General features: G+C 42.4%; 1 protein-coding gene across 6 annotated transcripts; it reads left to right on the top strand.

The window, feature by feature from the left end:
* SLC25A15 (solute carrier family 25 member 15) lies at positions 1 to 13591 on the top strand. 6 transcript variants are annotated; one of them, XM_069011619.1, is made up of 8 exons: positions 1 to 142; positions 744 to 848; positions 2570 to 2697; positions 5622 to 5880; positions 8546 to 8683; positions 9011 to 9180; positions 10184 to 10342; positions 11239 to 13591. In XM_069011619.1, exons 3-8 carry the CDS (start codon positions 2643 to 2645, stop codon positions 11361 to 11363), a joined length of 906 nt encoding a protein of 301 aa, XP_068867720.1. In that variant the 5' UTR covers positions 1 to 142; positions 744 to 848; positions 2570 to 2642; the 3' UTR covers positions 11364 to 13591. The 6 variants fall into 6 exon arrangements, with proteins under 6 accessions (XP_068867720.1, XP_068867739.1, XP_068867745.1 ...); XM_069011638.1 differs by lacking the exon at positions 1 to 142 and adding an exon at positions 312 to 513; XM_069011644.1 differs by lacking the exon at positions 1 to 142 and adding an exon at positions 525 to 624.
* Positions 13592 to 13617: the final 26 nt, after the last annotated feature.

Here is a 13617-nt window from a genome sequence, read left to right as displayed (position 1 = left end):
CCAGCCCCAGCTTAGACAGAACGCAGCCCCGCCGCCTGCCCGGCCCGCGCCTTCCCCGGGGCCGCGGCGGGGCCGCGCCGCCTCCATCGCCGCCTATTTCGGGGCAGAGGCGGCGGGGCGGCTCGGGCGGGCGGCGGCTCGGGTGAGTGGGGGCCGCGGGCCGGGGGCAGCGGGCTCGCCCTCTCCTCGGGCGGGCCGGCCCGGAGGGTTCCCGCGGCTCGGGAGCGCGCGGGCAGGCCCGGGAGGCGCGGCGGCCGCGGGCTCGGCGATGCGCGGCCCCTCGGGCAGCCGCGGCTGCGTGCGCGGCCGCCCGGCAGAGGCGCCGGGCCGGGGTCAGCCGGGCTCTGCCACCGCGGGCCTCCGCCGAACGCAGGCCGGGGCTTCCTGCTCCAAACGGGCGCGTGTTGGCGGAACGGGAGTCCTGAGCCTTCCTCCCTAAGGAAGGCTGGAGCTGGCGGCGTGGCCCGGGAGCGGTCTGTGCGCTCCCGCCGCCTGCACGTGTGACATCCCGCGGTGAGCCCGGCTGCTGCTGCTGCCGCCGGGGTGCCGGCCTGCTGTGACCTTGGGAAGCGGAGCTACGGCCTGCCCACGCGGGCTGCTGCAAGGAGCAGCGCTGCCTTCTGCGTGCGTCTCGGTCTTTGGAGAGTGCATCCGCAGAGGGAAGCATCTGGGGCTGAAATAACATAGGCGGGCAGAGGACTCTGCCAGACCTGTTACACTAACTAATGCTTCTGTGTTTCCAGTTTTGACGCTTGGATTTGCTTTGGAAGTAACAGAGCAGTTGCTGCCTCGTTCTACCTACAAGCAACTTTTAATATAGCAGTATTATTGCAAACAGGGGAAAAAAGGTATGTACTTATATAATACTAATTTAATTTTGACTAAGACTTAAATCTTCTGAAAGTGGCACTGTGCTGATATGGATCAGACAACTAAACTTTCCTGTCTCTTAAAAGGTCCATATTTTTATAGGCATATACTTTTTTCCTTCTGCTGCCAAGTTTCCTGTGAGTGATCTGGCATGTGCTCTCTTTGGGGACTGGCATGAGTCGATAAGCACTCAGCGTGATGAAAGCAGTGTACATTTTACTGGGCACAGGCAACTGTTGCTCTCGAGTAATTCCTTTCATTCAAAGTCTGTCTCGATGATTTGGGCTTTTTTCCCCTAAATGAGGAGCAAAACTGCAGAGTGCAGGGTGAACGCTAACGAGATGTATAGGATAACAAAGTGTAATTGGGCCTTGGAGCCTCTGTTTGGAAGTAACATCTAGTGTGCTGTGCTGTCAGTAACAAAACAGTTCAAATCTGAAGCCACAATTGTGAAATTGCATGTGCTAGTACCATTTATTGCAAAGAACAATGTTTTATTTTGTTTTAAACTCCTTATGTTTATATTTATGTAACAGATTGGATGGGTAAAGTCACTGAATGACAGTATTTGACCTACTGGTGTATATTTTAATGTTCAAGAATAATAAATCTGTTTAGAGACAGGCTTTCTTAAAGCCTTGGTTGTATTCAAGTGTTTCTTTTACAAAGGTTGTGGTTTATACAATGTGTCTTTTTATGATTCTATCATTGTGCCTACTGGGAATTATGTTTCCCATTCATATTATGCCAAACTATATTTTGGGAGGTAACAGGCTTCAAAAGAAGCATTACAGTAGGGAGAGGAGTGAAAATTGTTCTGTTTACTGATGTACTGTGCTTGAAGACAGGCTTAAAAGCCAATGAGGCACTAATTCACATGTTTATTTGTGTGGGTTTTAAGACTCATGCAGCTTTTTGACAGTACCGCCAGCGAAGTGTGTCACTCAGCAGCATGGTTCTGAAACAGTGGGAGCTCTTTGGCTGAGTTATTTTACCCCAGATAAATAAGCTTGTTTTAACTGCTTGCCCAGTGAAAATGTCTTGCTGCAAACTTGAGAACTGAATTAATTTGAATGTTTTATTTCAGTGTCACATTTGTATTTCTGCTTTCCAGCTGCCTTCCTGAGAGACAAGATGTAATGCTTATTTATAATATTCTGGTGGGGGGGGGACTTGCACTAGGAACATGACAGCCAGACACAATTCAAGATGTTCATGTACATTCCCTTTCTACTCCTCTTCTGAAAGCCACCTAATGTGCCTGTATCATCACGGGTAGAGTTTTCTTAGCTGCTCTTCACCATGAGGAGAGGACATCCTCTGTTTTGCTTTATAGGTGAGGAGCTGAGACAGGCATGAAATATTCCAGCCTTAGACACCTAAGGGAAGACTGTGCTTTTATAACCAATATAAAAGTAATTCTCAGCACTGTTCCCTGGATGTACCCTTTGCTTTCATTTGAGAGATCCAGGGAGATAAGAAGCTGGAAAGCCCAAGTAAGCTGAAGCTAGGCAGTGATACTTCAGGAGACCTGCCCAATGCAACAAAATTGGTCAAACTACAAATATGCTAAGTCTCATCCCTGAGCACAACCATTTTCTGTCTCTAAATGGAAGAGTGGATCTGAAAGCATTCCTATGATGCTTTTGCCTGTTACATTATTGTGAACTGTGTATGTTTAATCTTTCTCTTCCATCAGGAGACAAGTATCTCCATACCTACCACGAAACAGGAGACTTTGCTCTGAAGTAACTGATAAACAAGTGTGAAGCATGAGGATCAACTCTGCTGTTCAGGCTGCTATTGACCTCACAGCAGGTGCTGCAGGTAATGCTGGAGAGAACTTAATTGCACAACACTTCTGAGAGACAGTTTTAATGCTTTTGAGAAATATAAAAGCAGTTTCCAGTTGCTATAAAAAGCCTCACCTTCTGTGTTTTAAGGATATGAGGAGAAGCAGTGACCTCAGCGAGTGTTTTAACTGTATCCCTATTGCTCCTCCTTGGTGAAACTCCTGCCACACAGCGAAGAAGACATCACACCTTACTTGGACTAATCATCTTTTGGAAGGAGCTTTAAGTCCTCCTACTTAAACAAGTTTAAGAATCATTCAGAGTATTCATAGAGTTTTGGAAGGAAGTCAGTGTGTGAGTGATTGAGGTGCTGCTTTTGTCACAGGGACCCTCCCTAACTGAAAGGGACAAGAGGCTATCTGAACAGTTTCTGGCTCAGACAACATCCTGGTGTGAATCTCTAAAAGCTGTGAAGCTCAGTAATAGAACTGATGATGGATTTGAGTAGCTGACTTCCGCTTCAGTCTAGTCTGTGCTGTAAAATTTTGCTGGACCAGTTGGGTGGAAATGGTTGCAACTGTCTCACTGACGTTGCCATGTTGGTAATGTCTGTGGCTGAGGGATGTAGTTTTGAATTCTGCCAGGGAAAAGGGGTCTTTTTGACATTTCTAAGCTGACAGTGTTTATATGGAAAAGGTGCAGGATTTGTCTAATTTACTATTGTAATCAGTTTAGATAATTTTATGGATTTTTTTCCCATACAAAAACTATTACAGTCTTTATGACAGTGTTAATGCTGTGAATATGACAGTATTAATGGTGTTAAGTGCATTCAATGGTAGTTATTTGAGGTCATTTCTCAGAGTGGAGGTTAACAGTGCAGTGAGAAAGCAAGGGATAACAGCACAAGTCCAGTGGGGCACTCTCTGCACTCCTTAGAAAATGTAATTAAGTAAGCAAACAGCTCGTTCCTCCAGCAAATGCATAACCTGGTTTTACCTTCCTCTCCAGATACAGTGTTGACTACCTGATAAGTAATGACATATTGAGGCAAGCAAATTCTGAACAAGAACAAATAAGTCATTTGGCTTTCTGTGTGTCATAGGCCTTTGCCTAGGATCTAAGCAACCTCTAATCCCTTCTCTGATTCAGTAGGACTCTTTTCCCCACCATTGCCATGTTATTATTAGGACCACACTTGTATGAATGTTCAAACAGATTTTACATTTTTGGGTTTCTGGTTTGTTTTCATTTTGTAGTTGGGTTGGGTTTTTTATGACTCTTTACTGCTGGCTGGAAGAATTATTTTTTTCCTAATATTTCAGATAATAAATAGGACTCTTGGTCTTTATCTTGACGCTTACAAAGTTCATTGCTGCAGTTTACTAGGCTTTTTGAGCCAACTGCAATGACAGCCTTTTTGGAACAGCCATTCTGTCATCTCCAATTTTTTCAGCTTTACATTTCCAAGACCATTCCCAGTTTCCCTGAACATCTTCCAACAGCCATTATTTTATTACAGGAACCTAGCATTTGTCCTGTAGATTAATGTCTACATGATTTCCCTGCAAATAACACTGGCTGAGCCTTCCCAGCTCTGCTTTTCATTTGAAGCTTACATGGGTGTTACTGGTCTGAGCCAACTGCTTTTCTCCTTGGTTATCCTTCCAGAGCAGGCAACTCCTCATGCTTCCTTGCATGGTTTGCTCTGAAGCTTTTAATGATCCATCTGGTTGGGAATGAGGTTTTATGGCAGCTAGATCCTGAGTTTCTCTCAAAGGCCTGAAGTACCTCTTTGCAGAGAAGCAAGAACAATGTTATACAGATGTGTTTTCAAAGCATAAAATGGATTGCAAATAACACTAGTTAAACAAACACTTACTTTTCTCCCCACTTAAAAGTCAAAGAATTAATCCTAATTGGACTCACACATTTGTTTCCATTTCACGTACTTTGTTATCTGCATTTACAGATAATTTAAGGTATGTGCATGTCAATTTAAGGTGTGTGCTTTGGTTAAAGATCAGCTTATGTTTTAGTACAGTTCTCTCTTGCTAAAAAACAAAGCCATGAACCCTATATAAGGTACACCTATCATGTGCTTCCTGTCAGGTATCTGCTTCTAATAGATTGCTATCACTGTACACTGCTTCTTATTGAAAAAGTGTAACATAGCTCTTCCTGGAAACTACAGAATTGAGTTAGATCTTGCAGAAGAACACTGCACTGTGAGCAAAATGGTTATTGATGACATTGATGGAAATATCGCACAAGTTTTCAGGGTATTGACCTTGCAGTTCAGTTTGGAAAAGATAACATGTTGAGAAACTTTGCCCTTTTGCCCTTTTTCAGCTTATACTTGACACTTTCTTCCAGTCTCTGGAAAGAAACGTACTTAAGAGCCATCTGGAGTTTTGAAGTAAAGGGTTTGAGTCTTTGGTTATCAATTTATTATGTATGATCAGTTTAGCACTCTCAGCAGTGTTCCTCTTGTCCTGGAGGAATCACTTGATTACTAATCTTTCAGGGTTGGGATTTTTTTGTTATTACTGGAATGTAAAATCAGAGATGGCTTCTAAACCACTGCATTAATGGGCAAAGGAAAACTTAACTCATTGACACAAGTGACTTGATTGCAGTACAATACCTCTAATTCAGTACAAGTTTATAAAAGGGAGCTGATTCATTTAGATGCTTGCTTTTCATGAGATAAAGTAACGTTTAACGAGAATCGTGCTGTTACTGCTCCTTTGCCTGATTTTTTTTTCCCCCTTAAGGTAACTGAATTCACTAGTGACAATTGATGCCACTGTGCTAAAATCAGTGCATTTGTCTTTTCCTGCAGGGAATTAATTAATCTTTGCTTTCTGTGTGATTTTCCTAATACTGGTGCTCGAGCAGAGGTGTTGCAGTTGTGATAACCTTCAGCCACCCTGTTAACTTCCACTGCTTGCCTAGGTGGGACAGCCTGCGTGGTGACTGGCCAGCCCTTTGACACTGCAAAGGTGAAGATGCAGACGTTCCCCAACATGTACAAAGGACTTGTTGACTGCTTTGTCAAAACCTATAAGCAAGTGGGGTTTCGAGGCTTCTACAAGGGAACCACACCAGCACTTGTAGCCAACATTGCAGAGAACTCCGTTCTGTTCATGTGCTATGGGTTTTGCCAACAAATTGTGAGAAGAATTGTTGGAGTAGACAGGAAAACAAAGCTCAGGTTAGTAATAAATATCTGGCTTGTATTCTAAAATAAAGAAATAAATAAACAATCATGCGAATGCTACTTGCCAATACTGTATTGTCAGAGTGCAAGTGATGTCCCACGCTCTCCTCTGACAGGGTACAGTGTAGTAAATTTTGGAAGATAGGCCTTTGTGTGACAATAGGGTGTCTAATATAACAGAGCCGTCCACTAACCAGTCACTGCAGCTGGCTGGTTTAGATGATCACAGCTTAACTGGAGTATTAAAGACCTGGAACATTTTTACCAGTGGGATTGAGCATTGCAACACCTGAAAGTTAGTATTCCCTTAATATCTAGGTTGTTTTGATTTTGCAGGGGAGGTAGTGGCTCTTCTTACAGGGAGGCATACTAAGGGGAAAGGGCACTTTTCTAATATTGTCTTGCATTTAAAAATGTATTTATTTAAGGTTCAAAAGCTTGCTCAGCCTACAAACCCTTTACTTTTTCCTACCCACTAAAATGTAGGAGGTAGGCCTATCAGCAATATGCTTCACTTCATCACCTTCTTTTGTGATCATCCTGGGAGGTACACCAAAAATGTGCAGAGGTCCTAGGACCATCTCCTCACGTGACTGAGGCAGCATGGTCATGCTGGACGTAGGGAAGGTAGTGCAGGAAACTTTGAAACAGTACTACTCTGTCTTTGGAGCCGGATATAGAATGGGAATAGAATTTGAGTATGTAGCAATAGCAAGCACCTTTAGCATCTCACCATTCTTTCCTTGGTCAGGTAATGGTGCTTATTAGATCCAAGATGGCTCTTTAATGCCTTGTTGATTCAAGGTCAAATAGCGTGACTGCAGAGCTGTGCTAGGACAAAACATTAAAGAATTCAAGTCTACTTGAAAGATTCTCCCTTGGTGCTGTTTTCTTATTCTCTTCATCTGGATCAATTTGGGGGCACCTTATGATGTACATGTAAGAGAGAATTGTATTGACATGGTCTTCAGCAGGGCCCTGATGAGAATATGTGGTCTGTCCGGGACATCCCCACCCATTCTTAATGTGGAAGTGTCAAGCAGCCCTTGTAGTGTTCTGTAGGGGAGGGAAGCAGCCCTGACAAGCTGGCTAACTTCCAGACATGCCAAGTAAAAAACTACAATTACCTTCATTGCCTCTGCTCTTTTAGAAACTGTCACTGTTATCTTAACTTGAAGAAGAAAATGCATCAAGTCACAAACTGAAGTGAACCTGATCATTTTTCTTACCCATGTATAAGCAACTGCTTCCCACTTTTTCATTATTTTATAACGTTTCTGTTTGCTCAAAAGCAGCCACAATATTTTGGTTTTAAGTTACCTTTTCAGTTCATACCTTTGAATGGCTTGGAAAAAAGCTTGTCTAGCCTGCATGTTTAGGGATACCCTGGTCAGTGTATGAAGCCTGGCAAAACAAGGACAAACTATAAAATATTTTTCAGTTAAAGGAATACATGTCACTGAGGCATAAGTCACAAAAAAAAAGAAATGAAGAGAGAAATGCTAAATTCTGTTTATCTTTTAACATATGCTTAGTCCAACCAACAGATTTCATTTCATGCTAAAGTGAGACAACAAAATGGAAAGAGAAGTGCTAAATTCCATTTGCTGCTCTGCAGGCAGTTACTGATTTCTTCCACTTTGAAACTTCTCATTACTGCCATATCTGAATGTCATAAGCTTTGCTTTATGTCACAACTTGAGTTCTGTGATGCTTCAAGGTGAAAAGTTGTAGCTTTAATCTCTGATACTATAGATGTATCAAACTGCTGGGCACAGGGCAAACATCTCCCTTGGATGGAAAGAATTTCTGCGCTGCTGGAGTGAGATCAGTCTCAGCTGCACTGACTCCTGGGTTCTGAAAGAGATGCTCCACTTCTTTGCCATTATGCAGCTCCTGTCCAACACACCAGTGTCTGTAGGAGCCTCTTTAAAATGCATCATAAAGCAGTATGGCCCTGGAGTACCAGCCTTTTGAGTCCTGGCAGTTTAGCAACCCAGAATTTGTGGTATGTGTAAAATGATCACAAAATAAGCCCATTTTAGAACACTGAGTCACTGCAGATGACAGTGCTGTCTTGTTTGGTGGTGTGGTTTATGTTTGTGCTGTCTCTGATTCACATGGTTGCATTCATAGCAGCACATCCATACAAAGATCACAGTGATCCATTGTGCCTGCTTTCAGTTTTTTAGTATCTTCCACTGAAAGCCTTTATTAATATTGGTAAGGGGAATTTAAAAATACTGACATCTATCTGTATGAGGTGAGTATCGCTCCTATTCTCTTTGAGGAAGTAATTAGTAACCAAAAGTTGCCCAGTAAAACAAGTCTATGGAAATCTTCATAAATGCTATCAAATCTTCCTTTCTTGGCTTTTATTTGCTGCAATCACTGAAGTACAGCAAAAAGGATAGAGGTTGCAATATATCTCTGGTGTCAAAAGGGTGTCTTTCAGTTGTATAAGAAAATGGGATGAACTAGGTTTTTCCTCCCTCTGGTTCAAGTAATTGCCCTTTGCCCTTGAGAATCTTTCCCCCAAGACTGTCAGTTTTTCCTGATGCTATTTAGAGTACAGGTTTGGGAAGCTGATTGCTGGTGCAGTGGCTCAACTGCACTAAAGGTCATTGCCCAAATACCTTCTGCAGTTTCTTTCTTGCAGTGATCTACAGAATGCTGCTGCAGGCTCCTTTGCCTCTGCCTTTGCCACCCTTGTCCTCTGTCCCACAGAGCTGGTGAAGTGCCGGCTACAGGCCATGCATGAAATGCAGTTGTCAGGAAAGATAATCCAGGGACACAAGTAAGTATACACCCTGCTCAGTATCTCTGAAACCCTTTCTTGTGTATTGTTTCTTCAAATCCTGTATTGCCTCAGTGCCACATTTATAGTACACTGATAACCAGACAAGAGTTGTGGCTGGGAGGGTCACAGCCTGCAGACCTTCTGGGTGCAAGTAAAGCTGGATGCCAGTGAAGGGGTTGCAGCAGCATCTGGCTCTAAGTCTTACATTAATTCAGTTGTTTGCACCATGGGTCTCACCCTTAACTGTTGCTGCAGTTGCCTGTTGTTCTGTAACTTCTCATTATCTGGCTATTAAGTATCACTAACTGGACCAACCTCTCTCAGTACAGTTTGGTCAGTAGTGAAGGGTGTTATCCAAAAGGATGGTCCCCTTGGATTTTATCGTGGCCTGTCAAGCACTTTGCTGCGGGAAGTCCCAGGCTATTTCTTCTTCTTTGGAGGGTATGAACTGAGCCGGACATTCTTTGCCTCTGGGAGATCAAAAGATGAATTAGGTATGGTGCCTTTTTTTACAGGTGGGCTTTAACATGCTGTCATGGGGAACATAAAGGGGGGCATATCTTCCCTGAAGATACACTAATGATGCACTACAGTTGTAAAATACATGCAAAATGAAGGAAACGAGGCATACTAATTATGGAGGGCTGCATTTTGTGTATACATAGTCATGAATTATTGAAGTGACCACTTTGCAATGAAACAGGATGTATCATAAATAGAGAATGAATACAGTGAGCTAACACTACAAAACTGCTGAAATATCTGACCCCACAGTGTAACACAACTCTGAACAATTTCATTTCAACTGCTATTCAGAGTGATTTTGAAGTATTTATCTGCATTCTCTTGAACAGTGTGTTCAAGTATATGCTGAACTGCATGCTGACCATTAGATGTAGTTACAATGATAGTAAGAGAACACTGAGGCTGAGAATTAGAAATGAAAAAAACATCATGATGCCAGAATAAAGATTGCCTGTCTCCTGCTGAAAGACTGAACAGTGATACTTTGTCTGCTGCATGCATACTGGACTTGTAACAATATGTTTACAAACATCTGATCTGAAATACAAAATCAGGGTGCATCGTGAAAGAAATGACTGATCACAAAATAACTCTACTGTACCAAATAAATCTCTGTGTATGTGATTAGTAACATCATATACTGTTACTCTAAACCATTTCACAACCTTGGAAAGTGATTACAAGTGTTAAAAAAGTTAATTTAGTTAATACAATCAAAATTGAATCCTGAGTTATACTTTTTTAGCATGGCCACTAATCTAAGAGGCACTCTTTATAACCTTTAAGTTTCTAGTTAAGATTTACAATTTACCTGTGGCTTGAAATTAACTTAAAGGTTAGTGGGAGAACAGAAACTGCTCTTTTGTCATAAGCAAGTTCCTCTGTTCCCTTTGAATCCTGTAGATGAAATAATGTTACATATGTGCTGGTGAATCTTGTGGTGTGTATAAAAGCACATTTCTTAACTTTCAGGTCCTATTCCTTTGTTACTAAGTGGAGGTTTCGGAGGCAGCTGTCTGTGGATTGCTGTGTATCCTGTGGACTGTGTCAAATCTAGAATTCAGGTTCTTTCAATGGCTGGAAAACAGGCAGGCTTTATGGGAACATTTGTAACTGTTGTGAGAACTGAAGGTGAGTATGCAAGCAGATCAACTGAATCTACAAGGGTGCAGATTGAAATCTATACCCTCCAATACCCAAAATCACTTAAGAAACCTAGTCCAGTGACAACGTGTTAGAGACAGACAATAACTGTTCCTAGCAAACAAATAACCTACTTCATGTAGTGTGGAAAGCTTGGAATCTAGAAACTGAGACCTCCTGCATCGGGGCCTGCCTCTTGTTTCAAGAAATGATTCACTTAAAGCGAACAGAAGCTTGCTATGCATTAAAAGCAGATAAAGAAATGGGCTCTATTACCTGTGACCAAACCTATACATGAAAATTGAAGGAACTAGGTAAGTTCCATGCAGAAGTTTTCTTCACTTCTAGAAGTTAATATATGGCTGAGGATTGATTTATCCAACAGCCCTATTCAGCCTGGTAACTTGAGGCATCTACCTCAGCATCTCCTCTCTGGAAAAGGCCTGTGATCAGGCACTATGGAAGAGGGTCTAAGAATATACATGGCAGCAGATATGAATCCTAGCCCAGTTGCTAGGTAAGATACTCATCAGAACTGGAGTCTGACTTGGGGCACAGCTCTAACATAGTCCTGCTGCCCCCTTGCCAGCTGTGGTACAGCCACTGTCAAGCATATCTTTGATGACCAAGGCTTGTCATAGCTGAAATAAGCATCTAACATAAGCCCTTACATGGTAAAACTCCTGTTACAACATTAGATACTCCCAAATCAATATTCAGTACCACTGCAGTCAGCTGCTAACACCTCAGCTGAGTTCAACTCTCTGTGTTCATGCTCCTCTAAGCAGAAGCATTGCTTCAGTACCCTTCACAGGTAAGAACACAGTGGTTGATGCAGACAGCCACTTTAGTAAATTGCTAACTGGCTCTGGTTTCATTTCCAGGTGTACTTGCCTTGTATTCTGGACTAACGCCAACTATGATCCGTGCATTCGTGGCCAATGGGGCACTGTTCCTTGCCTATGAGTACAGCCGGAAACTTATGATGAAACAAATAGATTCTTACTGATACCTTCTAGCCAATGAAGAACAAGAGATTGTTTAAGGGTCATTTAAATAAATGATGAAAAACACATAGATCACATGATGGTCTGAGCAGAACCAAATCAGTGACCTAATTTTAGGAACTCAACTCCAGTCTAAGATTTGTAATCTTTTAAAATCAGGTGATTTTATGGAGGTGTGTACATGTTGCTTGAATTGCACAAGCAGAACTATCTCCCTCTTACAGATTCTGCACTAGTTACACTGCATGTCATAAATGTGTTTCCTGATGTGTAACAGTGCTAAAAATATTTACGTTAACCTGTGGGGTTTAATGTAACATGCAACAGTAGGTTGTGATTTGTCTATGGCAAAGCACTGCATTTGTGACCTTTTGCAGTTGTTGCTGATGTCTGACTCAAAATAATCCCAGTTCTTGTCTCATCTTGCTGATTATAGATGATTTGGATATACCCCTCACCTAGGGAGACCTTTTCTTCTCCAGCTAGACCCCTGTCCTTCTCCAGCTCCCTGCTGCTCTGGGACTTGCCAAAGTCATGGCAGAGGGTGTCTGACATTACATACTCTGTCCTAGTAAATGGGTTTATAAGAGTAGGAAACATTCACCCCCTACCTTATATGACTTAGAGCCTGAGATATAACTGCATTTTTGAAAAAAGAAGCACAGTAACAATATTAAGGAGGCTATGCAGCATTTCATTGTTTTCTAAATCCTTTCAAGAAGTGCTGGAGTAGGCTAAGCACCACTTAACATAAGGGATACTACTGGAAATAGTTACAATGCTGGCCCTGAGCACAGAATTGTAACTTTGTGCAGGCTCCCATTTAGGTCAGCATGGCATGAATGAGGCCACATGCTAGAAGGACAGGAAGCTGAAGAGGAACAGAAAGCCAGAACTGAGTTGTTAAAGACAACTGACACCGTGGTCTCTAGTGCAGCAGCCTTATTGGGTCTGGAGTCTTGCCACTTGCTGTGCCTCTTCAGCTGAGTGGAAAAAGCTCAGATGACTGGATAGCTTGTATCACCTTCAGGCTAGGAGGGCATGCCTGCTTGGTCACGGTCCTTGATTAAATATGCAGTTAGTCAGTATTACCCAAAATTACGCAGTGACACCTCTTTCCAGATACCACTTTTGTTCTTCAAGTAGAATGCTCTTCATACCAGCATGCTCTGCTTTGTAAGAAGCAGCTACTGCCTTATCCTAGAATAAGTTAAAGCAGGTCTTAGAACAGCACAAATTTGGCCTGGAGTTGTAGAGAGATGCTGCCTGGATGCTGCAAGTGCAGCCCACCAGTGTAGGGGCAGTGGGGGGCACAGACAGAGCCCTTTGACTCGCTGAGATCAACAGAGCTACATGGAAAGTAGCAGCTTGTCACAGCAGCCACATTTGTCAGTGACAGACAACAGTCAGAGCAGGAACAACCTAATTTTGTATGTTACAGCTTCCATTTCAGATTCCAGAAATAGGAACAAGCTTTAGGCATAGATGAAATCACCTCAATACCTCATGACTCTTGCAGTGGAGCCAGGGTGCACTTAAATTGGCTCATACCTTGCATTGTTGCAGCCCCTTTGATGGAAGGTGGTTGCTGCAGTTCCACAAAATCATCTTGCTCCTCCAGCCTCCAAGTGCAGAAGGAACAATTCATCTCCCTTTCATACACCATGAGAAAAGGCAGTTAAAGCAGGGCATGGCTGAAGAATCTTCAGTGTCTACTGCACCAATATACCTTGATTGACTGGTACAGTAGGGGCAGCACTACTCTGCATTGCCAGTACTTTAAAAGGAATTCATACCAAATGTTTAAATAATTCAGGTAGGAGGATGAGGCTTTAAGAGTTGTTAGACTTCCCTTTCTTTTCAAAGTTGTCTAGTTAAGAAAAATAGTATATTTGTACATGTTTCTAATAGTTATGAGAAGGTGAGGACTGACTCCACCTCAGTGGAATACTTCAATCTATTTCTTAGATTTGTCTTTGCTTTCATTTTTTAAAGCTCATGGTTGCAGTTTTTAATACAAAAGTTGAAGCTTCAAGAGAAGCAGGGTATTTAAAACAACCTACAGCAAAAAGCTGGTGGCATTTGAGAGTTTATCTTCTGAAGTTGATGTAAGCAGTAATTTTTCCATTCAGAGCTGCTTAAGCTGTACACGTGTATCAGTTGTTCAGCTAAAAACTTCATAATGTTGGTATAGGAATTAATGGAAATAAAGTTTCATTTGATTAATTGAGTACCTGATGATTGTTTATGCCATTT

Source organism: Aphelocoma coerulescens, chromosome 1 (assembly GCF_041296385.1).
Source record: "Aphelocoma coerulescens isolate FSJ_1873_10779 chromosome 1, UR_Acoe_1.0, whole genome shotgun sequence".
Lineage (NCBI taxonomy): Eukaryota > Metazoa > Chordata > Aves > Passeriformes > Corvidae > Aphelocoma > Aphelocoma coerulescens.
This window is presented reverse-complemented; position numbering and strand designations above follow the sequence as displayed.

What these genes read in the sequence shown, in the direction of transcription:
- SLC25A15 (XM_069011619.1), top strand. Translation starts at nt 2,643, where the DNA reads ATGAGGATCAACTCTGCTGTTCAGGCTGCTATTGACCTCACAGCAGGT. An exon ending in CCTCACAGCAGGTGCTGCAG is followed by an intron (nt 2,698 to 5,621) that starts GTAATGCTGGAG and finishes CTGCTTGCCTAG; the next exon opens with GTGGGACAGCCTGCGTGGTG. An exon ending in GAGATCAAAAGATGAATTAG is followed by an intron (nt 9,181 to 10,183) that starts GTATGGTGCCTT and finishes CTTAACTTTCAG; the next exon opens with GTCCTATTCCTTTGTTACTA.